General features: G+C 47.2%; 1 protein-coding gene across 1 annotated transcript in view; it reads left to right on the top strand.

The window, feature by feature from the left end:
* The first annotated feature begins 2,269 nt into the window (after positions 1 to 2,269).
* Positions 2,270 to 27,376, top strand: part of MVB12B (multivesicular body subunit 12B) — a 98,561-nt gene continuing 73,454 nt past the window's right edge. The window contains exons 1-2 of the mRNA XM_011988733.1: positions 2,270 to 2,313; positions 15,873 to 15,967. Of these exons, the coding sequence (XP_011844123.1) occupies positions 2,270 to 2,313; positions 15,873 to 15,967 (139 nt within the window). The remainder of the gene's footprint in view (positions 2,314 to 15,872; positions 15,968 to 27,376) is intronic.

The following is a 27,376-nucleotide window of genomic DNA, read 5'->3' as shown; positions in this document are numbered from 1 at the left end:
CACACAGATGGATAGATACATAGTTTTAATCTTTATAACCATGTTATGAGGTGAATAATTGTGTCCTCATTTTATTTTGTTTTGGTTTTGTGGGTCTTTTTTTTTTTTTTTTTTGAGACGAAATCTTGCTCTGTCACCCAGGCTGGAGTGTTGAGAAGACTGAAACTTGGAGAGATCATGACTCATCCGAGGGCAGGGAGTTAGGATTTAGAGGGGTTGTGAGCAGAGGAGAGGTCTCACCATAACGCCCTGCCTGCCTTCAAGGAGCCTCAGGGCTTCCTGATTGAACGCTGACCCTCTGCTTGTGAGCTCAACCTTGCGTGGGACCAGAAATCACCATCCGGCCTGTAGCCCCACATTCCACCTCCTCCTCAGTCATGGCTGTATTTTGCTAAACAAATTGTTTTCCACAGCTTTTGAGATGGATTGGGCAGGGAGGAGACAAATGTTGCCTTTGGCTCTTTGATAGAGGATGTGCTGCATTCGGTCCAGACTGCAGCTTGTCCTGCGCTCTCACGCACACAGCCCTTTATGAATCTGACTTTGGCAGTCCCCTGACTCTTGAATTTTCAAAAAGCGGATATTTTAGTAGGCTGGAAGAAGATGAAAAGCTAGCAGTGCCCATATGTTCCTTGTTTTTAAAAGTAAGGTCAGCGAGGTTTAGAGACTCTTTAAATATTTCAGTTTATAAGATTAGACTAGATCATCTGGAATGGAAGTGTGGTGCCCCTGGTCCCAGACTTAGCTTTTTTCTTCATTTCTTTTATATGGGAGGTAGGTGTTTTGGCATTGCAAGGTTCAAGTGTAATAAAACTTAAATGTAGTGAATAAATACCATGATTTGGAGTGTTGCTGTGGCTATGAAAGTTAGTTTCCTTTCTTCGTCTTTTTTTTTTTTTTTATTAAGTAATCAGTGACTTGAAAAATAGCAGATTGGTACAAGGATTGTAACTTAAGAAACTGAAAACTCCCATGCTTTAAAAGAGTATAGTCTTTGACATTTTTCTGCGGAAGCATTTTCTTCACTCATTTAAATCTTCCTAGGCTGAGATGAAGCATTCATCCTGAAATGTACACTTGAATAGTTTGAAATTCAACACAAGTGTATCTTTTTAGTTAGGACATTTTCTCTTGGGTTATCAGTGGTCAGCGATGGTAGTGGTGGTTTTGCTTGACCCCAAGATATTTACAGACACCTAGGATCTGAGCAAATATCTAGCCCAACCCCAAGTTGGGACTAGGTCTCGATTATTGGTGCAACACACCTAATGTTTTATGCCTGTCACCCAAAAAGCATTTTTACAGCGAGGATGTGCCCATAGTCACCAACAGTAACTGTTGGGAGACACGTCAGGGAGAGGTAGCTGTGGTCACTGCCCCGTACGACAGCCAAAAGCCCAAAGCAGGAGGGACCCTGCCCTTCTCCCAGTGCACAATGAGTGGGAGCTCTGTGTTCTGGCCGGCATTTCCCGTCACGTTCAATAGGACATGTTCACTCTTCATACTTCTTCAATTCTAAATTTCAGAAGTAATTTGTCACCGTAGAGGAGGGCGTCATTAATAACCATTATTTAGAACTGTCGAGTCTTCCTCTCTGTGTGTGTCTGAGTTAAGCATCCCCAAAATTGGCCTCGTTGGTGGCAAGCAGTGCCCCACATTGACAGATCGAGACTACCCCACCCCCACCCCCACCGACGCCCTCACAACCCAGTTCTTCCCCGTCTGCCTTTAATCACCGCGAGGGGGGCGACAGGGAATGGCTACAGCATGTCCTCCTGGAATTCATTAGTGTTATTACCAAAGACCGTGTTGTAAATTGAGATTTTTTTTTAGCTGCTTGGAAAAAATTTCTCCTTAACTATTTCATTTTATTGTACTTCAAAAAAAGAAAGAAAGATTTTTCTCGTCAAACTTTTGGAGCAGAATAGTTCGGAAACCCCGACTTCAGATCCCACTGGGTGTGGACCCTGAGTTGTAAATGAAGCTGAAATCGCATATGGTTACCCTTGAGCTCTGGGGTGAGGGCCAAGGAAGAACCCCCAAACCTTCCGAGGGGTGGTGAAGAAAAAGAATTGCCATTCAATGTATGTTAATGCGCATTGTTATTCTTTAACATTAAAATTCCACTAAAGTACTAATAATTACTGTTAATATCTTTCGGTGGAAACTTACAGTAAAGGAGCAGTAGTGGAAACAGTATTTAAAGGCGAGCTGCTGGCATGATAAGAATGCAAATAAGCGTTATTAGCCTAATGATTTTGCCGTCGCCATGGTTGTGCGGCAGCAGTGTTGTGAATATGTCATCCGGCACCCGTGAATTTGGAAAGTGTGTCAAAACACAACTTCAATTAGTTTGCTCTAATTATGGCTCTGGAGAGTTGGTAACTACATCACTCCTCATTAAAAGAGATTTTCTTATATGGATTAATATAATATACAAAGGAAAGTTTCAAAGTTCCCGACGCCATTCACTCCCCCCACGAATGAGCCAGGGCGGGCCTGATGGATCCGGATCCGGGGTCTGTGCCTGCATTGGGCCCAGGCAGGGGGCTGGGGGCGGCTCCCTCCTTCTGCCTGGCGATCCACTTCCTGCTGAAAGTGGCCACTGCAAATGGAGCCTTTTCCACAGGAGGGTCAGTGAACCCATCACAGGCTTTTAAGGAGAAATGGCTAACCTGAAACTATCAGGATGTTCCTCCTTCTCGGCTTCTAGGTGGAGGCTGGAAGCAGAAAGGTCTCTGGACCTACCGTGGTCCAGTCCCATGTGTGCACTCAGCCCTTGGCCCTGTCCTGGGCCCTTCGGGGAGATTGTGTGGGAAAATATGTTGGTTTTGGTCACGCAGAATCACATGGTATCTATGAAATATTAGTAAAAGTCTTTTCAGATAGCAAAGGTGTACATTAACGAAATATCCAAGCTGACATATAATATAATGACAGTTCTAAATGCTGTCATTGAGCCTTGGCCATCTTGAAAGAAGAGAGTTCACATTTTCTTGTCCTGTTGCGGACTTTCCCCTCCCCGAGGACACCTGTCCTGCAGCGCCCACTTTCTCGAGTCCCACTCTGCAGGGTTTGGATGGCCACCTTGTCACCTTGCCTCAAGTCAGCCTCGTGGGACTGTTCCTTGAGCTTTGCTGCCCCCACCTCCGTCATTCTGCTGAGCCCCCGGCCACAGAGGCATCATGACTTCCATTGGGGGTGCTCAGTGATGCATTTTGAACAAGAGTTAGATTTTAGAATGCTGGTTGAGGAGGCCTGGGTTTTGGTTTTCCTCTGATTTAGCCACACAGTGCAGATGATCCAAAATACAGCCTTGAAAACATTTTTGTGGGCCTTGCGTGTTCTCTTTGTCATCACTTTTGGTGAGTAACTCTGTGTGTGTGTGTGTGTGTGTGTGTGTGTTTGATGAGTCCTTTGGGCCTTCTTTATACCACTCACAGGCAGTGCTACTTTGAGTGAGTTTTATCACTCTCTGAGCCTATTTCTTCCTCTGTGAAATGGGGATAAAAATGCCTCCTTTGCAGGATTTGTCATGAGAATTAAATGGGGGGACACAGAAAGCACCACCCTGGTGCCCAGTGAGCACCCGTGCATGCTGGCTTTCTGTCTGTGTCCAGGGTTCAGTGCAGAACTTAGCCTAGCATGAGCAGGGCATCCCCTTAGACCTTTCCTTTGCCACCACGTGGCTCCTGCCTGCTACAGTTGCAACTCCAGTCACCAGCACCGGCTCGCATCAGAGACTGGGGGTAGGCATCCTCCCCTGCGGAGCTGGGACTAGAACGGCTGTGCTCACAGGTGAGCAGCTGGGAAGGGGTTAAGATAGTAATTGTGTAAGTCTTCCAGGCTTTCTCCCAGTTCTGCGATAATTTGATGAAGAACTTCACCCTAATTAAATATTCAAATTAGGAATAAGTGTCAATATGGCTTCCCATTGCCTGGAATGATGATTAATTGTATTCAAAACTCTAGTGGCCCACTGTAATCTAAACCTAACCGTTGTGCTTGATTATTTCTGCACCACACTTGCCATGTTTTCGTTTTAAGATTTAAACTAGTAATTGATTTGCCATATGCCATCAAGCTGCATGTACTTTATGCATTTAGGAACTCGGGGAGTTTGGAATTGTGATTTCCTTCGTCTTCAGTGGCAGCTTTTTTCCCGCTTGTCCAATGCCGAGTGATTTGGTTGTGTGTGTGTGTGTGTGTGTGTGCACGCGCGCGTGTGTATGTTGCCCATGAGGAAAACCCATTCTACAGTCAGGCTGATAGGTTGGAGTTATATTGATCATGGCAAATGGGCTTCCTGAATGAAAAATGAACAGGTCTGTGTTTGCACTTACTTCAGGCCCCGTGTCATCTCGGTAAAGCAACAACATAGCATGGTGGAAAGAGCATTAATGCACATCCTAGCCCAGCCATTTTCTTCAGCTGTGTGACTTTGGGTGAGTTACTTAACCTCTCTGAACCGCTTTTCCCCCATGTCTAGGGTACTACTTCCCTTGCTGGGTTGTTTAGATTAGAGATGCGTATGAAGCATGAGGAACAGTGCAAGTGCCCTGTGAGTGGTAACTGCCATAGTCCTAAATAATTACAGGAGTGAAAATTCCAGGAGAAAAGCCTTCACGCCGGCCTCGCTGGAAAGCCACTCCCAGCCATGCAAGTCAAATCCCATTTCCTGCCTCTCTGACTCCCAGAGCCTCCGTTGCCCATCCTTGGCTTTGTGACATCTCTTGGGCCACTGTCTAGACTCTGGAATTACTATTTCATTGCTCAGGCCTTTTCTCTCCAACCACAGTCTTTCCTTTTCGCAGGTGGGACCATGGCTCCCATGTCTCTAGATACCTCCCAGGGCCTAACGGGGTGCCTGGCCTGTAGTAGACTCTCAACAGATGTTTGTTGTTTTGGTTATTTCTTTTTCATGCCACTGTTTTAAAATTCAGGCCTATAACCGTATTGTCCTTTATGGCCTATCTTTTGATATTCAGAGCTTTTTACTTTGTGATATAGGAGATTTATGTTTGTGTTTCAGTTGACTTACAGATAAATTCCTAAAGGGGAAGATACAAGTTTCATTTGGTTTCTTAAACTGTCTCGGTGCCAGGCAGTGCCTAGCACACAGTAGGAGCACAATAAAAAAAGTGAACTGAGTCAGTCGCCACATCCTAATTATAGCGACCTTGTATGCTTATTGATACCGGTCCATCTCCCCTGGTAAGGGGTTGTGTTCCTTGGGTAATATTTGGAATTAAGTTTTAGGTCTAGGCATAGAAGGTTTATAAGATAGTGAATATAACTGTAGAGGAAATAGGTCTGTTTTAAGCTTTACAAAACCTTACTTGTCTTGGCTGGTGTCAATTACAAAACAAAACAAAAAAGCGACTCATCAGACTGTGAGAAATGATAGTAAACTTGGGGCATGGTGGTTTCTGTCTGAGGTTGGCTCCAAAATCAATATGAAAAGAAAAATCACCACCACTGAAAATATTTTAGAGCCTAGCGTGATTAAAATAACTGACTTTCTGTTTTAGTGGAACCAAGTTACGAGAAAGAATTACAGTATCTCCTCACATCTCTGGGTCTTCACCGATCTCAATCGTAATTCAGAGCCTCACTTGGGAAACACAGGGGACTTGGAGCAGGAATCCTGGCTGTGAAGTCATTGAGGAGGATTCGAGTGTTAGTCGGGCCCTTCCAGCTGAAAATGATTCATTTTAATTACCTTCCAGGGCGATCCGATACCTGAGCATATGGTCTTTAAGAAATAAGGTTCCCCAAACTGTCAGCAAGTATGGGCAATGGTCAGGGACCTCTTTCTGACACCGTTGACCAGCCTTGGAGAGCGGGCACTCTAGAAGGTGCTTATTAAAATGCCAGCAGGTGCAGCAAAGGTCCCCTTCCCTGTGACTCCCGCACCCTGCTTGTGCCAGGTGTTTTATAAGAGCCTTTTTCTTCATTAAATGGCATTCATTAAGCACGTCCTTACACCTGGCACAGAAGCTGTGCGTCACAGATGACTTCTTCCCAGTGGTGTTTGCAGGAATAAAACGGAATTCCATTTAGCCATTTGCTGTGTTCTTCCCCTTCCTATCTTAACTTGACTTTTGTTGCTTTTCGTACTTCTTCTGCTGCCCCCACAATCCATTCCTTTCGTTTGTACATGACCTCTGATCTTTGTCCACCAGCAGACACGTTATATAGAAAACAAGATGTCCCTTCAGCACCAAGCACCACCACCCTGGATGCTTTCATACGTGTGTCTCTTCTACTCTCCCAACCACATTGAGAAGCGTTCTCCTAGTTTTTGCCATCTTTTTTTCCGATTAAAAGAAATAATTTCTCATCGAAAAAAATTAACACTTAAAAAATATGGAAGAGCAGTGGGGCAAATCCACACTCCCATCTTAGAGGCTTCTGTCATCAATACCATGAGCCTCTCCTGCCCCTCGGTCACCTCTGAGTTACTCCCTCCGGGCCCTTTGCTGTACCATAGCTTAGCTGTGTGTGCCCATGGAAAAAAAATTGTCTTACGGGGTTGTTTATAATACATCACTCTGCAACTTTGTTTTTGCTTGGCTTGTTTTTTGGTTTTGTTTTACTTAACAGCCATGTCTTTGGGAGTTGGCCATTTTTACAGAAAAACCTCTGGCTCTCTTCATCTATTCATTTCGTGTAATACTTTAGTATTATATGAAAATTCCACATTTTATTAGCCTCCTCTTGCTGATGGTCACTGGGCTGCTCCCAGTCCGTTGCCATGACAAATGCTGCCCCAAGGCCCTGGTTCCTGTCCTTTCCTTCCACAGCTGAGATCATATTCCATACCCGGATCCCGAGCTTCTCACTCCAGCCCTCCCCACAAAGCCTGTAAACATGGTTTTATGTCTGCATAATGTTCTGAGTCAGACATTGTAACGTTATTTCCAGTTTTTGAGGAGACCGTCATAATTAAGAGCATGAATTGTGTAATTTGCCCCATCGGCATTCAGATCCAAGCTCCCGCACACTCTGTGTTCAAGTCCAAGCTGGATCCAGCAGACAGGCAAGCTGTGGAGCCCCTCTGAGACACCTGTGGAGTGGGGGTGCTCTCAGCACCTCACTGTAGGATTGGGTTGGGGATCATAGGATGCATATGACAGGTACCCACTGTAAACAAATCAACCGATGCTGTTTTTAAATTTTCTTAAATAGGTCATTTCCCACATTTCAGGTTCTTTCCTCAGATTTCAAAAAGGGAAGAATAAATGCTGGTCCTTTTGTCCCATTACTTCCCCATTCTTAAGTCTTAAATTCGAATCATCTGGAATGTATTACTGTGTTTCTCCTAGAGGAGGTGACATGAATAATCTTCTGTTGTTGTCTTCCTGCACAAAAGACAACTTGAAGTAGTACAAAATTGCTGAATCACAACTATTTTCACCTTCAAAACTCTGCGGCTACATCGTCTTCCAGCATTTAGTATGGCAGAGGAAAAGTCTGAAGTCACCATCAGTGTTTGCCAGGATGAATCCTCTTTTCATTGCATTTTCTGGAATACTGTGAACCCCATTGGGGGTGTGTGTGTGTGTGTGTGTGTGTGTGTGTGTGTATAAGGGGTGGGAGATAAAAGTGGCAGCTGCCTCTGACTGTGAGTGCACCTCTGCCTTGCTAGTCACCACTCCCTCGACGCTGCCCTTTGACAGTCTGGGAGGACAGCAGGCACTGCAGCTGCCTGGGCAGAGCCGTCTTCATTATATGTGGCCACTGGGTCCACAAGATTAATGGTAACATTTTAAAAATTCACACAGACCTGGAATCAGCACTAGAAAATACAGATTTAAATTAACAAGGAAAAAGCAGAATCCCATCAAAGGAAATAAATCGTGCTGGCAACTATTGTCACATAATAAAATGTATTCTCTAACTGAAGGGCTTTTATATGGAGCTGTCTGCAGCTTAGTGGCCATGTTAATTGAATAAGGTGCCTAAGACTGACTTGGGGGAAAAAATGAAATTCCCCTCAGCATCTATTTAGCTGGAGCCGTCATCGCTGGCAGCATGTGCTTGCTGACCTATTTGTTTCAGAACAGCCAGTCCCTCCTGCAGAGAGACGTGATGGCCACCAGAAGCAGCAGGGTGAGCCCTGTCTCCTCCGGGCAGTTCTGTGGACAGGGGGAAGGGGGGGAAAGCTTGGTAACGCTCCCCGAGGATTTAGGGACTGTTCTAGTTATAATTCTCCAGTGACCAAACAGATTTTGGAATAATAATCCATCATTGGAGTCAAGTGGCAGAAATGGTTGTCCTCTGATGAACAGCCCTTGCACCAGGGGTCTAAGACCTACTGGGGAAGGTGCCAGAAGGCCTTCACCTCCAGGCACTATCCTAAGTAGAGACAGTTTCTCAAGACTTTGAGTCTCCTTCTCCTTAGTCTGTGGGGGAGCTTTATGAACTCTCCTAAAATCTAAACTCACGAATCTGCCTATAGAGTGGTCAACTTCGGGGCCACTAAAATGACTCCACTGAAACTGCTGTCCATGGGTGCACCAGCCACCATCATTCTCGTGGACCTCTTGGGGTTTTTTTAAATTATTATTTTTATCTATTTATTTATTTTGAGACTGAATTATGAAACTGACTAATTTTGGGGTTTTTTTTTGTTGTTTTTTTTTTTTGGTAGAGTCGGGGTTTTGCCATGATGCCCAGACTGGTCTCGAACTCCTGGGTTCAAGCGACCCACTCGCCTCAGCCTGCCAAAGTTCTGGGATTACAGGCGTGAGCCCCACTCCCGGCCAACCTCTCGGTTTTGTTTGATGCTGTTGAGCACCTGCTCATTCTTATAACTCCCTGGCTGGGAGCTGCAGAAGAGGTGAGCGTCTGATGCCCGTGGCCTAGTGCAGCTCCTGGTCTCTTCCTTCCTCCCTCCTCCAGGTACAGGGTCGTGATTGGGGCCTTCCTTCAGTCTCCTTAGACAGTTTAGTCTGTCCATTCTCATTAACCAGAGGCCTTTGTATGGGAAAGAAGTCAAAGAGTGTTGGGTTAACTGACCACGGTTGCAAGCATTAAAATAAGGATTTTCTGTCTATGGATGCTAGTCCACAGACACTGGATGCTATGGTCATAGGCGCAGGCACAGACCAATAAAGAGTCTTCGAAAATGTTTTAAAAGACAGCGAAGGCCGGGCGCGGTGGCTCAAGCCTGTAATCCCAGCACTTTGGGAGGCCGAGACGGGCGGATCACGAGGCCAGGAGATCGAGACCATCCTGGCTAACACAGTGAAACCCCGTCTCTACTAAAAAAAAATACAAAAAAAACTAGCCGGGCGAGGTGGCGGGCGCCTGTAGTCCCAGCTACTCGGGAGGCTGAGGCAGGAGAATGAGGTAAACCCGGGAGGCGGAGCTTGCAGTGAGCTGAGATCGGGCCACTGTACTCCAGCCCGGGCGACAGAGTGAGACTCCGTCTCAAAAAAAAAAGAAAAAAAAGAAAAAAAAGACAGCGAAATATTTCATGAAACAGTGGTACCACAATTTTTTTAACCTGTCCTCCACTGTTTGATGGTTCATCTGATTCTAGCTTTTGGCTTTATAAGCAGTGCCGTGATGAATTTGTTGTTTACATAAAAATATCATGAATCAGAAATAGTTGCATTTTCCAAGCCATTAACCAACCCAGTCGTGAGGATGAGAAGGAGAGAAGTGACAAGGCTTCCTGGAAGTTTCCCAAAACTATCCCTATTGTAAGTCAGAATCAGATCAACAAGTAGATAATCTTAGAGGATTTTCCCTAACATTTGTTAAGCACTCATTATGTACTGGGCGTTGTTCTGGCGCCTAGGGACGTGGTGGGAAGAAAAGGCGTGATGGAGATCATGTTCTGGTGATAGGAACACAAGTCAGACAGCCCGGTGGAGTGGAAGGGCACCGCAGGGAGGAGGCAGGTATTATAAGAGTGGGTGTGGGGGTGCCTCCTCAGAAGGGTGGCCTGACTGGGGAGGGAAGCCAGCCGCTGAGATCTGGGGACAGTGGCAAGTGCAAAGGCCCTGAGGCAGAAACAAGAGCAGGGGCTGGAGGGACCAAAGCAGCTACTGAGGTTGGCGGACGTGAATGCAGGGAGGGTGGACAAGACGCAGTCAGAGAGGAGGGAGGGGCTGGAGCTGGCAGCACCTCTCAACCGTGGGCGGGTTTGGATTTCATCCTGATGCAGAGGAAAGGCGCCATGGGTTCTGTTGCGGTGCTACATGGAGGCCCTCGTGAGCCGGACTCTAAAATAATGCCAGGGTGGCAAGAATGGGGAGAGTCGGAATAGGATTGAAGCTCGCGTGCTTGTATGTGCTCACACATGCCTGGTTCCGTGCTGTCAACCCTGCCTGGATGGTGGCCGTCTGTGCCCTGGGAGGGAACACACCCTTGCCAAAGGCCATGTGGCTCCCTGGTGCTAGCGCTGGAATTTGGACCCACGTCTAGCAGACTCAGGGCACTGCCCTTAACCACTACAACTGGTTTGCCTCCCTGGGTGTGCATTCGGGCCATTGGTCGTCCAGCTCTGCATATTTCCCTGTAACCTGTCGGGATCACTGAGCTAGTGAGCAGCAGGGGTGTCATGTCCCTGGCATCACTGATTTCAAAAGGGCCTTCAGGAGGGACCCTGTGGCCCAGATTTAGTCGTCTCATTTTATATACCCAATAGTGAAGCTGAATTGGGGTAACTCTAACATAGCAATAACCACCTCCGGAGAACACATGGACTGACCTCTTCATTCATTCCTGGCTTTCCCTTCATCAACTTTACCTCCCAGGGCCTCACTTTCCTATTCTGTTAAATGAGAATAATTACTCCTATCTAAAAAGGTTGCTGAGGGGATGAGGCCGGGTGATATATCGAGGCCCCCCAGCCCAGGTCCTGGTAGGTGGGGCTCCACCCCACACTGGGGAACTGGAATCTCATCTCGCCTGAGACCCAGCTGATGGCACAGCCTTCCTCCTTGTCTCTCACTTTCAGACTAATCTGACACCAAAGCACCCCTTAGCCACTTCTCCTTCAGCAGGTGACTTGTCCTGTTTAACCACAGGTCACCTGTCCCTGGGGCCCAAACTGTTCATTCTCATTAATGGGAAGCCTTGATGTGCCTTTCTGTCCTGTCCCCATGTCCCCTGCTTCCTGTGTCCAGGAACAGTGGAAGCAGAAATGCAGGGGAAGCTATTTGCTGTGTAGGGAGGAGCCCTTCTCCCTAAAGCTTTTTCTGCCCAGGGGGCCTTTCCACCTGCTACTCTCTGACTGCCGTCCCTTACCCACTCTTGCATCAGCTACTTTAGCTGGAGTATTCAGTAACCTGATTTCAATTCAGCAGATCCCTACTGAGCAGTTATTCTGCAAAAGATACAGTCAGCCTGTGACTCGAATCCTCTTTTAATTTCACATTTGCTGCATCAGGCACACATTGTCTATCGTATATGAACAGAAACATTCTTTTTTTTCCCTCTTGTAAATTCCTGGTTGCTGCTGCTGCTGCTGATTTCTTCTTACCCATACCGGGTTTCCTCCATAATGGAGAGGTGAGATTCAGGGTATAAAACAGAGACCCCTGGAGTCTAATTGGGAAAATACACACTGGGAGAAATGAAATGATAGAGACTAACAGCAGTTCATGGCAAAAAAGAAACCCAAGGGTTTTCATGGGCCAACTACAACACTTGATTTGGTCAACAAATGGTCAGTAATTGTCTACCCTGTGACAAAAAAGTGTCCCAGAAAATGAAGTACAAAATTGATGATATTTGGCCCTGCTCCTGAGGAGGTCACAATCACATTGGGGACAATTTTGTATCAGATGACCAAAGTGTCTTGTGACACCTGGAGTGGGGTGAGAGAAGACACTCAGGCATCCAAGTCAGTCTGGGGCAAGCCCAGGAAAGGTTTTACCAAAGAGGGGATGGTTGGGTGGGATCTTGAAGTATGAATAGGAGTTTGGAGAGTAGGTAAGGAAGAATGGAGATTCCTAGGAAGAGGGAGTGGCATGGATAAAGAATCAGTCCTAGGCATGTGAAAAACAAGGCCTGTTCAGAGATTAACAAGGCTTCCACTCTTCCTGGAGGAGAGGGGAAGTAAGTAGTGGCAAGAGGCACAATCTGGAAGCGGGGCTGGTGTGCTGGGGATGTGGAAGTGTGTGGAGGGAGAAGACAGCTAAGCCAGGAACCTTGCAAACAGCAACCTCGCAAAGGTTGGAGGTGAAGTGGGAATTGGGGCGGGAGTGGTGGGCAGAAAGAATCATTTCCAGCGAAGGAAGAGAACTTGGGGCAGCAGGTGAGTTGCAGGGCGAGCCACGCAAAATCTGAGGCCCTGGAGGGACAATCAAGTTTGGTCCGGGTCATCAGTATTGCATGGGGCAGCTTGAGAGCCGGGCCCTTTGATTTCTCTGTTGTTCATATACTTTTTTGTTGTTGTTATTGCTCATATATATCTTTTAAGTCCTAAATTTCCCCAAAACTGTCCATTTAGCGGGTCTGTGGCAAGTCATGTTGACAGGAATGAAGTCTCTGCACAAAGTAGGTGGTGAATAATTGTAGGCTCGTGATCATTTGCTGCTACCATTCCCATCCACACTGGCATCTTAGTTTTATTTCCTCACTCTCCCACAGACGGGCAGGGTTTTGAAATTGTAAATTGGATCTTGGCACATTTCTGCTTAAAAATCCTTCCCGAGAAAGGCAGAACCGATGCGGGGCTCCACGTGGCCTGGCCCCACCTTCTTCCTGGCCTTCTAGGCCTGGCAACCCTGGCTTCCTCCTAAGTCTGGAGGAAGTCAGACTCCCCACAGAGCCTCAGGTGCACACCCTTCCTCCCTGCCGCATCTCTCTGATTTCTGCCTATCTTCAGTTCCCACCTCAATGTCCCTTCCTCCGGGAAGCCTTCCAGGGAGCCTCCTCCTACCCTGCCCTTCATAGCACTTGAGTCTTCCCACTTTCCATAGGAAATTATCACACTCGTAAGCAAGTGTTCAGGTAACTTTATGGATATTTTCGTGTCCCCCTGCCGTCCTGCCACCACTGAGTCCCCCATAGATCTGTGTTGATGCATATTTGACCACCCAACAGCTCAGCCGGCCCCATTTTCTCCTCTGCCTCCTGGCTGGCCTCTTTGCCATCATCCATGTCCACCTGGCTCCCAAAGTTCTGCTAATGCTCCTGCCTCCTCTGTGAGCCTCCCTGAATGCTTCTAGCCCCTGGAGTATTTACTAGACTGCACAGATCACTCTGCATCCTTGTTAGGTTGCGTGCATCTTTTTAGGGCTTTGGAGGCTTAGAAATCTTAGTCTGGCAAAACAAAGCAAAATACTTTCCTGGCTCCTGGAAATTCCCTCACTAGTACAGTGAGTGCAGTTACAGCACCTAACCCTAGATCCTTTTGGTCACACACACAAGGCCCTGTGCTCAGAAGGGCCCCACCATGGGTTTAATGCTCTGCTGTTGCCGTCTTGAAATTCTTGATAGCATTTGAATAAGGGCCCCATGTTATCAACACACCCTGGGCCGCGCATTATGTGTAGCTGCTCCCATACCTGCCTCGAGGGGCGTTGTGAGGAGCCACAGGAGGATGTGTGACACCTGCAGTCCCAGGGCTGGCACCTGGTGATGCTCTCAGCAGGGTCACCTGTCATCATTTCAGTTCTGCTCAACCACAACCACAGTCGATAATTCACTCTTCTGTTTGCTCAGCTTCATTGACTAAGTGCTGTGGTCAGAGACATTGATGAACTGCTGAAAACCCTTCTACAGCTGCTCCTCGCCCTCGCAGGGTTCCCAGGCCTGGCCAGCCTTCAGATTCACCGCTGGAGCTTGTTCAAAGTAGATTTCTGGGCTGCACCCAGCCAGGCCTATGGGATCGGACTCCCCAGGGTCAGGGCCTGTGAGTCCGTGTCGTAGCAAGTTCCCAGGTGACTGACGCCTTCCTTAATGCCATGACGGGAGTTTAGGAACCTCCATCCTAGGAGTTTGAACCCAAGCCTCTTGCAATGGTGTTTGGCGCCCTTTCCATCTGGCCCTGGCTGCATTTCTAGCTCCGCTTCTGACGTGTGCCCTAACCCTATGGGGAAGTGCTGGCTCTCTCGGACTCCCCGGTGGGTGCCTTTCACTCCCGTAACACCCTGAGGGGTCCTGAAGCCCCATTCCCTTTAGCAGAATATATTGTTCCTTCTTTTCATGTTTACCAGCACTCAGTTTTTCTTGTTCCCCGAGCACATGTCACGTTGCACTGTGATTTGTTTCTGCACCTTTATTCCCTGCAACCTGAGCTGAGGGAGCTCACCTCTGTACCCTTAGTTAGCAGCAGTAACAAAGAATATTCAGGTTCCCTCCATGCAAGCCAGTGCACCCAGTGGACACGTTTACTGTGCATGTATCTGCTGGTTCCCCGAAGCCCCGAGCATACAGTTGGTGCTTGGTTCAGCCTGGCTGGGCCATGGCTGAGTGTCCGCCATGAGCTCTCACTGTGCGACTGGCAGACCCAATGCCTTCACAGCCCTTGGTGGTCACCTTGCCCCTGGAAGGGTCGTTCCGCTTCCAGCTCAATCCTGGACCTGTGGGAAGATCCCCTCTCTGGAGAGCCTTTCCTCCCAGGACCCTTTTTTTTTTTTTTTTTTTTTTGAGACAGAGTTTTGCTCTGTTGCCCAGGCTCGAGTGCAATGGCATGATCTCAGCTCACTGCAACCTCTGCCTCACAGGTTCAAGCGATTCTCCTGCCTCAGCTTCCAGAGTAGCTGGGATTAGTAGAGACAAGGTTTCACCATGTTGGCCAGGCTGGTGCCAAACCCCTCCCAACCTCAGGTGATCTACCCGCCTCGGCCTCCCGGAGTGCTGGAATTACAGGCGTGAGCCACCGCGCCCGGCCCTCCCAGGAGTGTCTATGCACAGTAGTCATTCTAGAAGGTCACACATGTGCTGTGTGAAAAAGGCACCCAGTGACTGATGGCTTACTTTATGCGATAAGCGTTCCCTCCACCAGTCTCTTCCTTTTCGGAAGTGTCGGGTGTGGCCACAGGTTAGGCTCTGAGCTATTGCAGCACAGCCTCCAGTCATCCCACCAAGAGGTTTTGTTCTTGTTTTTTCCCCCGGACCTGTTGGGTTTTAAATATTTTCCTATTCGTTTAATTTTTCTTTTCAGCATTCACTACAGGCAGCTGGTGACCATGCCAAATGGATTGTTTACTTTTGACTAAATGCTCACTTAGGCTGTGTGTTCTTTGTAAGCTTTAATGGCTCACGCCTGAGCCATCAAAGACCGTGCTGTGTCTGTCTGGAAGGTGCTTTCCTGAGCACCTACTGTGTGCGCTGCCTGAGGGGGAACACACAGACACAGCAGTTGAGAGCGATGTGCCATTCTGATTTTCAGAGGTCGTTAGTCTCCTGAACTCATATGGCAGTAGTAATCCCCAACACCTTTATTTACAAAGGGCTTCATGTGCAGTGATCCTCAGCAGCCCTGCGGTGTAGGAATGGAAGCATTTGCATGGCTCCTGGAATAAACCAAGGCTGGTGTTCAGCTCCTGGGTGTTACGGTCCCACTGGTGCATTTTGCCCAGTGGGCAGAGATCTGGATCAAACCGCCACCCCACAGAGTGTCTTGGGCCTGCTATAAGGCTTGGGACACACTTTCTTCCTCTTGGATGTCCTTTCTAGTATGGGGGAAAAAAGGTGGCTGTGATGTCTAGAAACTTTCAAATTCCTTGAGAGGACTTGAGCCCAGTGGAGGAGTCACGCTTGATTGAGAAGGAGGCGCTGGCCAGAGCCACCATCTCTGCCCGCTGCTCTGTGCTGCATTTCAGCTGTTGATGGTGTCAGTGCTTCCTGAGTCTTGCGGAATGCTCCTGTAACCTCCTTTCTCTCCTCCTTCTGTTCCTCAGGCACATCTCTCTAACACTTCCTGCCACCTTCCGAGGCAGGAACAGCACCCGGACGGACTACGAGTACCAGCACTCCAATTTGTATGCCATATCAGGTACGTGGAGCCACTGTGCAGGCCAGCTACGGAGTCTGCGTCCCGGGCACCACCTCCTTCCACACATTCTCTGCCTTCTCATGGGATCTGTCTGCCTTACCTCTCTTTTCTTCCCTGCAAGAGGCCTGTTCCCTGCAGGGACCAGGCCTTCCCTTTCCTTTGTGTCGCCTCGGAACTTAGAGAAGGGCCAAATACTCAGCATGTTTTGAAACTAATGATGAAAAACAATGTGTGGATTTCACAGACTTGAAGGGAGGTTTCCAGAGAATACTCGCCACATTGTTCACCTGCCAGACCCCGGCAGGCTTCCCACGAGGCCTTGAGAGCAGCGCCAAGCTGAGCCCTGGTCGGCTCACCCTCCCATATCCAAGTCTGTCCTCACCTCTCATTTCTCACAGCCAGGTTTGTGGCCAGCGGGTACACTGGCGGTCTCCCCTCACACCCCTGGAGCATGAGTCTGTGGTTTCTGAACTCGGCCTTGAAATTGATAGTGTTACCTTGGCGGGAACTTCATCAGTCCTAGTTTTCCTTTTCACCTTCACCCAGGGAGGGGAAAACTTACAAGCCTTATTACAGAATTGAGATTCATTAGGTGCTTGGCAGCACAGGTGACTTGCTAAGAGCCAAGGAAACCCACAAACTCGCCTCCGATTATCCTGGGCCGCCAGTCAGGGGTGTTTGTATGTAAGGGGAAAGTGGCAAATCGGTGCCACTTACCAGCACACACCCTTAATGGTGAGTGACATTTTGAACACAGGAACATGGCATTCATTCATGTACCATAATGAATCGGTTATTTAAAAGGTAATCTTTTTTCTAAAAATTGCAACTACAGGTTACTAAATAGATGAAATAGAACAATGGCATAATTCTTGTCAGTATTAGTTTTTCTCGTTATGATCACTCCCTAATAGGTTTGGAAGTATAAGCAAAAGCCAGTTGTTCCATTTCTGGGTGACGTTCCTGCTGGGAAGGGGAGGAACAGGGATGTTCTTAAGCCCCCGTCCCTGGCTCCACTCCAGGAGCCAGGCTCTCCAAGGGGAGAGCGAACGTGTTTGTCTAAGAACAGCATCTCCAGGGAGAATTTCTTTTGTGCTGTGGCTATTTCAGCAGAGTCGACAAGGAGCATAACAAGTGTGGAAAGATGACCTATTTTGTAGAAAAGCTGAATATTTCCCCAGATGCTTAGTGGCATAGAGGTGCAGAACAGGCCTGTGGAATCCAGCAGGGCGCCCCCATTCAGAATGCACACAAGGGAAGCTCCATCAAAACGGATGACTTTTTTTCTGCAGCTCGCAAATCTTTTTCCAGCCACAGCGTTCGGCTACACCCACTTTACCTGTGTTCTCTGATGGCTTTCCCAGCTGTTGGCGTTTCTGCAGGAAAGAGCCACGGAGTGAAATCTCCTATGGTTTGGCAGGAACACTGCTGTCTGCCTCTGGACCGCTGCTTCCTCGCCCTGCAGCTTTGATGAGGTGTTGTCTGGGTTCATTTCAGCTGTTAGTTTAGCAATACCAAGGTAACAGCCTCAAGACACAGGGGAAGCCATTCAGAAACTTCCTGTTACATTTATGTAAGTGGCAGTCAATTGGATTTTATCTTCCAAACAGAGGTAGTTGAGGCTACAGCCCCCGGCAGCAGGCAGTTTCAGGCCTCCTCAGCGGCTGCAAGCACCAAATTGCTCTGCCAGGGTCTAGGACCGCTTCGTTGTGTTGCTGCCAGAAATACCCTGCAGGACCTGCTGGCTCCATAAGGCCTGCAAGCTCAGCACTGGGCAACTATGGTGCAACTGGGAAGCCTGCCCGCCCAGCCACTGGCAGCCTGCCTGCGAGTCGTTCTGGCTGGGAGGGAGCAGAGACCACCCCCGTCACCCCCATATGAATGGTATTTGGCACCGAGTGGCCTATCTCAGTTTGGTATTGTGAAGTTAGGGTTTCCACTGGTTTCTTCCAAAAACAGTTAAGGCAAAGTGTGCCCCAGACCCTAGCCCTTGCCCAGTACCGATGCCTTGATAGCTGGAGTTCTGCTGATAATGAAATGAATCATCAGACCGTTCTGCCTCTGAACTGGCCCTGGCACAGGTTCACTGCAGACTTCAGGAGCTGAGCCTTTGGTGCAGACTCCTGGCATGCCCTGTGTCCCTCCTGAAGACATTCGATTACTGCTCCCTTAGTGTTCCGTCCCTTCCTAAGAGAAGTAGATTTCAAAACAGTGTAATTAGAAATTTGAAAAACAGCCCACACTTAACGTGTATGTATGGTTGTTAAAGTATATTAACTTTTAAATGTTCGCTCAGTGGTATACCTGCTAGTAGATCCCTTTTCCTGTATCTTTCACTAAGACAGTTGCTCCCACCATGCCTGCTAAGGGTGAGACATGGCGCATAGTTGCAAGAGACACCAGTGGAGACGATATGTAGACCCATCCCTGGCACACAGCAGTGCTCATGATGTGGTCATGGAAGGAAGGAAGAGATGAAGGAAAGCATTTAGCCCCCTGTCTGCCTTGCACAGGAGTACCCTCCCAGACCCCTGGGCCAGGTAGCCATCCTGATTTGCTGCTTGAATGCCTGCGGTGTCTGGGACCACCACCTCCTACCAGCCCACCCATCCCTGTGAGATGCTTCCTCGTTAAGATGGGCTCTGTCTTCCTGTTGTTTCACATCCACCCAGCGATTTGAGATACTGCGCATTCTGCCGGCCAAAATCTGCCAGGTGTTCTACACAGTCCAGTCATATCTCTTTCCTGACCACAGAAGTGGGATGAGGAGCTCTTTCTAACTCAGTCCTGAAATCCTGAGATACTTGTGGCCTGCGCTCTGCTCTCTTGTACCCTAATCCAAACGGCCACGAAGCCAGCATCCATCCTCACACTTGTCCTAGCAGTATCTCCTAGAAAATACAGATGTGCAAAAAGATTTATCCACTAGGATAAGCACTGCCACTTCTCAAAAATAATACTTCAAGACAGGGGCGAGAGGTGGATAGATCTTAAATGCCCCAAACAAAGACGAATGCTTAAATTACAAAACAACCGTACGGTAGCCTTAACTTTTCAGCCATCCAGAAGTGATGACTTAGATTAAAAGATATATATGAATATTGTTAAGTGGAAAGAAAAACAGGTAACAAGTCAGAATGTGTAGTGTGATCTCATTTTAAAAATTACATCTAAGCTGGGAGTGGTGGTCCATGCCTGTAGTCCCAGCTACTCGGGAGACTTAGGAGGGAAAATCCCTTGAGGCCAGGAGTTTGAGGCTGTAATGCGCTATTATGATGGCCTTTGGAAATAGCTGTGCACTCCTGCCTGAGGAACATGGATCTTGTCTCTTAAAAAAATTAATTAATTTTTTTTTTTTTTTTTTTTTTTTTTTGAGACGGAGTCTCGCTCTGCCGCCCAGGCTGGAGTGCAATGGCCGGATCTCAGCTCACTGCAAGCTCCGCCTCCCGGGTTCACGCCATTCTCCTGCCTCAGCCTCCCGAGTAGCTGGGACTACAGGCGCCCGCCACCCACGCCCGGCTAGTTTTTTGTATTTTTTAGTAGAGACGGGGTTTCACCGTGTTAGCCAGGATGGTCTCGATCTCCTGACCTCGTGATCTGCCTGTCTCGGCCTCCCAAAGTGCTGGGATTACAGGCTTGAGCCACCGCGCCCGGCCTAATTAATTTTTTTAAATTAACAAAAAATACATCTAAAGGTCTGGAAAGGTCCACGCCTAAGTGTTTATAGTGATTTTCTTGGGACTTTCCTCTTTTTTTGGCCTCTTTGCAGTTACTCATTTTCCATAATAGCATGTGTTGCTTTTACAGTAAGAAAAAATATAGACCTGATGTGAGCATGTCATGTTCTTGGTAAACCCTGCTGGCCTGCAGGATCACCATTTTCTCCTGAGCGCTCACGAGCCGCCTCTGACTCATAATATGCTTTCAAAGTTTACTGCAGATCATTTCCAGACCACAGATCAATAATTTTCTTATTGTCCCTTTTAGAAAATATGATTTTTTTTTTTCCCTGTTATCCAGTCCCCTGAAATCACCTGTTCACTCGAGTTCCTCAGAGATCACTGTCTGTAATTCCAGCACCATCCTTTACATCCTGCTGTCCCTCTGGATGTGGACTGGGCAGGCAAGCAGTGGGCTGCTCCAGCCACCTCCCTGCCTTCCTTGCTCTTCACGTTCCCCATCACTGTGTCGCTCTGTAGGGTTTGAAGATGGTTTTCCCTAAAAAGATAAAATGATGGTCGCTTGGCTTGGCTCACTCTGTTATCCATCTGGATTAGGGTTGGCAAACTAAAGCCTATGGCCCAATCCCATCCACAGCCTGTTTTGTATGACCTGCAAGCCAAGGATGGTTTTAATATTTTTAAATAGTTGGACAAAAATAAAAAGAGTAATATTTAGGGACATGTGAAAATTATATGAAAAACTTTAATGTTTGTAAATAAAGTTTTATTGCAACACAGCCATGCCCAGTCCTTGACAAACGGTCCTTAGCTGCTTCACATTCCAATGGCAGAGTTAGGTGTGTGCAGCCAGCACCGGATGGCCCACACATCCTAAATATTTACTCTCTGGCCCTTTACAGAAAACATTTGCCAACCCCGGTTAGGGTCATCACTCCTAAGCCATGGGTGCTATGCATCCTCTTTCTTGCTCTAAACAAAATATTTAAAAACAATCTTTTTTGATGTTTCTTACCTTGCTGACTGTAGCTTTCCTGGTGCTGGTCTCACTGGTGTGACCCCTGTAGCTTTGTGCTTTTGATTTTTTGAGCATGCCTTTAAGATCTTACGTCTTCGGAGAGACCTCTTCCGGGTCATGTGGATTTCTCTAAGTTCTACTCCAGTCCCAACCCTGGGATTTCCTGGTCAGGACTCTTAGTGGCTGTTAGTTTTCTTAAGAACATCTTATCTTTCCTGAAAAGTCTTCTATTTTAGTCCCAAATGGTGCCACCCTACCTTTCTTTTCTTTGAATTTTTTATATGTTTAGATGTCTGCCCATTCATTCATTTCTCCTTCATCTATTCTAGAAGGATTTAAGGTAGCTCCAGAAATACATATGGCCAAATGGAAACGGAAGTGAGGAAACACAAGTGAATGGAAACAGGATAGAAAGTGGGTGTGGCTGTTTGCAGGGTATATCTAGATTAGGTTCTGAGGCAGAGGGCTGTCCCTTAGGGATAAGAGAGAAACAAGCTAGTTGCTTGGGAAGAATTGAACTATTCTCTTGAGCCCAAAGAGCTGTCCTTCCTCATAAACAGGGTCCCGTGGGTCAGCACTGACTCCCACATACGCATTCCTTGGAAAGCTGAATAAAATGAGCAAAAAAACCTCTGCCGCCGAAATGAGTGCTTTTGTTTTCTTTATTTCTTTATTTCTGCACTTTCCCACATTATTGCCATATGAGTGTTAGTCCTGCGGATACATATTAAAACTAGTAGACATCTCAGAGGACGCTGGACATGAATGAGAGAAATGTAAATATTTATAACCTGGAGGCAGGGAAGGAGGGCTCCATAAAATGCTGTAAACAACATAGCAATTGCTTTTCAATAATTATACCTGTAAGTTTGATAAGAATAGCGCATATATATATATATATCTCCGTGTATTGGGGAGACATCTACTTGTTTGAAATGAACCTAAAATGTCTGAAAGTTGAGTGAGATGTTTCTTAAGAAATGTTCTTGTGGTGGGCGTCAGGCACCTTATGGGGCTGGAGACCTCGGGGAATGTCAGGAAAGACAGATCTTCCCCAACCCGCTGCCCAAACCTGCTGCACCAGAGGCTTCCTGTACGGAGAGGCGCCGCCAAGGAGAGCGCAGTGCGGCTTTTCTAACCTAGGAAGGTTTTTTGTCTTATGGCAGGTTTTGCTTAACATACAGGGGACCATAGGATGGGAAACCACACCATACTATTCTCTTGTTGTATTTGTTGTTATAATCTGATTTCTATCTCCGAGTGCACAGTTTTTAACCAAAGAAAGCTTATTTTTCTCTCTTGAAAAAAACGACATAATAAAATTAAGCAAATACTTATTAAAACTGGCATATAATAAAACCAAAAAATCTCAAACACCCCATGAATGCAGGGTGAGCCACCATGCAGAAACGCCGCAAAGCCACACAGTGCGGTGAGCTGTGGGGTAGGATTGCTTTCCTCTTTAGGACCTAGACAGATTGGCTCACTGACATCTTCATTTATCCATCAGCATTAGGCTGACTATAAAAGTGAAGGGGGCACACAATTGCCCCAGGACAGAAGCCTTAACCTGGATCTGTCCGGGCAGACTGGGGTGCATTGGCCACTCTGCCTTCAGCATTTTTGTTTTTTTTTTTCAGTTTTCTTTTTGATTACTGGAAAAGCCAGCTTATTGCCCTCCACAGCTGTTCGCTTTTTAAAATACCAGCCCCCCTTTCAGGATGTTTGACACCAGGAAAGATGTCGTTGTGGTCAAGTCAGTGTCCATCATCTCGTCAGTTTGGATCATGGCCCCTTGTACAGAGAGAAGGAGGATTTTATCTGTAACTCAGAACTGTGGGTGAGCCATGTAGCTCTGACATTGGAGTAGGAAAGCACAAAGCAATTAAAAATAATTAATGATTTCTGAATATCAGCCTTCTCCATGCAGTTTTAATCTAGTCCTCATTTAAATTGGAAGATGGACATTTAATTATCGGTATTATGAAATTCATGATTTATATATTTCATCCAATTGGATAAAATTTCTGCCACCAGCTTTTCATCTTATGATGAAAAAAATGTGTATCTTACAATGTGATCATTTAAAAACTCATCTACAGCATACCAAACAATTCCAAACATATTTTCCTTTCATTTGCAGTGATTACATGATTTCTGTCTCTCAATTAGGAAAAAAAAAAAACTCACCCAGAAAATTGAGAATAAATTTAATACTTTAATGATCAGAAAGCACTGCAGGGTTGGGAAAATGAAGGGTAAAAGACTCAAAACAATAGGGTACTTGAGAAGCACTGTTCTCTCCTGTGTCAGGTGTGCTGACACAACTGTTTGGCATGTTGTAATGTCCATGGTTTGATGCTGCAGAATTTGCATCCACATTCTGGGTGTGCCTGTGGTTCTCCTTTTCCCTGTACTCGGGTGAGGGTGTGGGCTAAGTGAGTGTGCTCCTGATAACCAGCAAGGAGGGAAAGGGCCGCTGTCTTCTGGTGTAAGCCCCTGAGTAGTGTTAGCCTCTGCTTTCACAGGTGTCCCTGTGGCCTTTCAGTGGATATGTTCTCGTGGCTCAGGGTGGCATTGCATTTCCGACCCCGGCTTCCCTGAGGTTCTTCACGCCGCAGAGGATTTTCATAAACCCCGACAACTGGCTCAATTGGTAGTGGGTGAGCGTATGGGAAGGTGGGCCAGGATCTGAGACAGGAACATCAGTTTGGCACAGCCACTGATAATAGCATATGGGAAAATTCCCGAATGAAGTGAAAAGGTATTTATAATAATTGTGCTTGAACCAAGGAGGAAAGAAGTCATTTTAAAGGCAGATACATTTTTATCATCACCTATAAGAACCATTTTTATCATCCCCTATAAGAACCCTTATCTATCCATCTCCTCTTGCCCTGACTGACAACAAAATCAAGTATAAAGAAAAATAGAATAAGAAAAAGAAGAAATGAATGGGAACGGATGGGGAATTGATCACATGGTGTATTTGTATATCCTGATGTAAAAGGTGCGGCTGACAGGTGGCCAGGTTTGCTCTGTACACAACCATGTGTGTGCTGTCAGGCGCACGCACGCTGCCTTGTTTCGATTGATGAATTGCCTGCTTTCTTGATTAAACCTTCCGTCACTTAAGAAACAAAAAGCCTGTGTTTAGATGGCAGAGTGGGACATGTCAAAAAAATCTGTCTCCTTTACCTTTGTGCAGATGTTGGGCACAGACTGTAACATGTATTATTAAAATGAATGTGGCATTTACTGTGCATTATTCCTTTCCTGGGAGAAAGGACTGTAAATTATATGCTAATAATAAGCTTTAACCCTTTCGAAATGCAAAAGATTTAAGAGTGCAAATATTCATGTAGGCCTGGCTAATTGGATGTGCTTTTCTACATCCACCATGGTGGCTGTGCCACTGAAGTTAATGAACAGCGTGTGCAGGCAGACACACAGGGCACTTGGGGAACTCCTGCCTCCTGGAGGTTTTCTGTAGTGCGAGTGCCTCCTCTAGGACTTCACAGAGAGACAGACCCTGAGAACGCTGAGCTGGGCTCTGGGTCATCTTACTCCAGATGAAGTCCGTGGTCAGGATCAGCTCCCCAGCAGGTCCTCTGGAGCTGAGTGTTAAGCGTGGTCCTCTCTTCGCACGCTTGCATTCTCACTTATGGGGCTGGGCCTGGGCCTTCTGGGCTGCAGCCTGGCAGGTATCAGGCTTTGGTGCCCAGCCCTTACTTGACTGTCTTCCTTGACCAGGCTCTTCTATAGCCTCAGCCCGGTTGTTCAGGTAGCCGACTCATCTCTCCAAAGACCTCCTTGGGCCCCTTGCTCCTCAGATCACACCTTTGTGCCCCGCCACAGCCTGACTGCATTCATTCAGACCTCAGACCTCACCTGCCTGGTGTTGGGGCTGTGGACAACCAGCCCCACTCGTGTCCCACCAGCCTGGGTCGCTCCTTGTGTCCTCCTTGCCTTTGTCTTGCGCTATGCTTGCCCTGCCTGCCACTCCAGCAACTCAGATTTCACCACCTTCACTTCTCTCTGTCCCTGGCTCTGGCTCTGAAGGCGGTTCCCAAGCTGCTTCTCCACCAGGCTTTTCTGATTCCCCTCCCGCTACTGACGCTGTCTCCTGGTTTACCCCACACTACTCTGTGTTGGAGAGTTTTCACCTGTGAGCACCTTGAGGGGGCAGAGACCGTATTTAGAGAGGGTGGAGGCTCCTCTCTTTTTTTTTTTTTTTTTTATTTGAGGAGGTTATAGTAAACAAAGGCAAAGACAAGAGCAAGATTGTTCACTCCATTCACTCATCAGTCACTGAGAGCTGCCCTGTCCTGTGCTCCTGAGGGCAAGCCTGCTGAACTGACAGGGCATTTGGGGTTGGAAGCACAGGGTCAGAATCTTGACTCTGACACGTACTGGCCATCATACAGTGCTGCTGTGAGCAGTTGCCAAGGTTGTACACTGCACAGAATATGTGAGTAGCATCCCCTAGAGCTGGTCAAGGACCCTGCACAATACTACTTTGGGCAATGCTAGTATTCACACCTTTAAAACAATGCAGTAATGCCCGCTTCCTTCCTGGATTGTTGTGAAGATCTAGGGTATGTAAGAACATTTTATAAACCAGGAAGCAGTGTAGGAATGTCACTTCTCTCCATATTGACCTCCCCTGTGGGGATGTGATCCAAGAAAGAGCCCAAAGATTTGTTGAGAATTATCACATGGGACACGCTGGCTTGGGTCCAGCAAGGACTTCATCTTCTTAGCCGTGTGCTCCCTTGTATAATTTTGATATATAAGATTACTTCTCAGAGTGCTCAGAGGAAATTTCTTCCTCAGTCCAGAGAAACTTGCAATAAAAGGCTCTCTGGCATGGCTCAGCTCAGTACCCCCTGGAAGCCGAGACATTCTGTCACGCATCACCACTTAGAAGTGGGCTATTTTCCGTGGCAAGCAGCCGACGATCCCTTTCTCAAGAAGGTGACAGAATGATGGCTTGGGGGCAGGAAGGAGAGAAGTGCTAGGCAGCGTGAGGCTGCGACTTCTATAAAATCTTCCAAGGTACCTTTGGTTTTTTGGAGGAAAAGTGCCTGGGGGGCTGATTTCTGCTCTAGGCTTTCATTTCTGCTTTTCCTGTGCCTCATGGGTAGGAAGAAGTTAAGACTTTTTCCAGTTAAGTCATCATGAAAAATAAAAATATTACTAGGTGACAGATACTTCAGTGCTCTTAAATAGGCAGCCACCTTCCCACTGTGCTTTCCTTCTCTTTTTGGTTTTTAAGCATGGCAGAGCTTAGGCGGCACGGGTTTAATGGGCCACATCCCCTTCTTAACTTGGAAAAGGCTTAAATCTGTGGTCGAGGCAGCCGAGGGCAGCTGGATGAAGCAGGGCGGGAGCCCAAACAGCTGGATGCAGGCCTGTCTCTCCCACCTACTGGCCAAGTGAGGCCAGCAGAGCACCCAGCCTTTCTGGATCTAAATTCCACGTCTCTCCATATCAGCAATTGCAGTAACAACATCGATCATTTAAACATCGCAATAGTCGGCTCATTCTTATAGGACGCTTCTTGTGCACCAGGCATTGTCTGGTGTCTAAGGTGGAGGTGGTAGTGCCCACCTTCCGGGACTTAAAGCTGTGTGGGAAGGAGCCTTGTATGTTCCGCAGCTCGAGATGCCCAGGCCTCACAGTGGCCAGCAAATGTGCATTTACTGGCCCTGGACTTCACAGGCATTCTGTCCAAACGCTGCCTTGACTGTAACGTTCTTAAACACACGAACACGGAAAAACCAACTTTCTGACACCTTTCTCCCTGTATGTTTATCTTCTTTGTCTGGTTTTTCAGCAGAAATATGCCCCCATGTGCCCCTGATAATTCCCTTCCTTAGAGACAGCACAATTGTAGACCTGGCCAGAGAAATGCTGAAGACAAAGGGAACCCCCTTGAGCCCAGCCCTGCACCTGCTCTTAGCACTGCTTCAGAGGTTTACTCTGGAGTGAAGGAAGTAGGGTGGTGACCAGACACTCCTGCCTAGAGGCAGCTTATACCAAATTAGCCTTTCGTTTCTTTCTCTACCTCTGTCTCTCTCAAAATAGTAAACTCTCAGCTGAGAGGGGAGAATGATGAAGGCAGCTTCTTTCATTGAAACACATTTAGGGAGCTAAAGTAGTCTTTGCTTTATTAAAATGGATTGAATTAATTAAATGAATTTACTGAACAATACCCAGGCTTCCTCTTACTTACCCTGCGTAAGGTGTGTCATATACACTTGCCATGCATTATGTTATTTAATCCCAACAAATCCTTACCAAGAAAACATTTTACAGATGGGGAAACTGAGGTCTTGAGAGCTTGTGATCAGCTCAAAGTTACAACCATGGTACACGGCAGGGCTTGAGATTCAGACCCAGGTCTCTTTGACTGCAGACACTGAGCTCGAAACCACGGTACCGAGGACGCTTCTTTAGTGCAGGTTGCGTGTGACCATTTCCCTCCCCTCATCAAACTGAAGGTGGGAAATGGCACACAGACCTGGCGTGAATCGTGCTAGGACTAACTTAGTGTACTGGGCCTCAGCACTGTTTACACTCTCACCTGGGCCCCTGGATGATCATCTCTGGGACCTCATCAGAGTGAGGCCTTTGACACTTGGCTGATGGCAGTACTGGATCCAAAGGACAAAAGGAATAGGGGGTGTGGCTCCCATCACTCTTTTT

The sequence above is a fragment of the Mandrillus leucophaeus genome, unplaced genomic scaffold (genome assembly GCF_000951045.1).
Source record: "Mandrillus leucophaeus isolate KB7577 unplaced genomic scaffold, Mleu.le_1.0 Scaffold109, whole genome shotgun sequence".
In the NCBI taxonomy this organism is placed as follows: domain Eukaryota; kingdom Metazoa; phylum Chordata; class Mammalia; order Primates; family Cercopithecidae; genus Mandrillus; species Mandrillus leucophaeus.
This window is presented reverse-complemented; position numbering and strand designations above follow the sequence as displayed.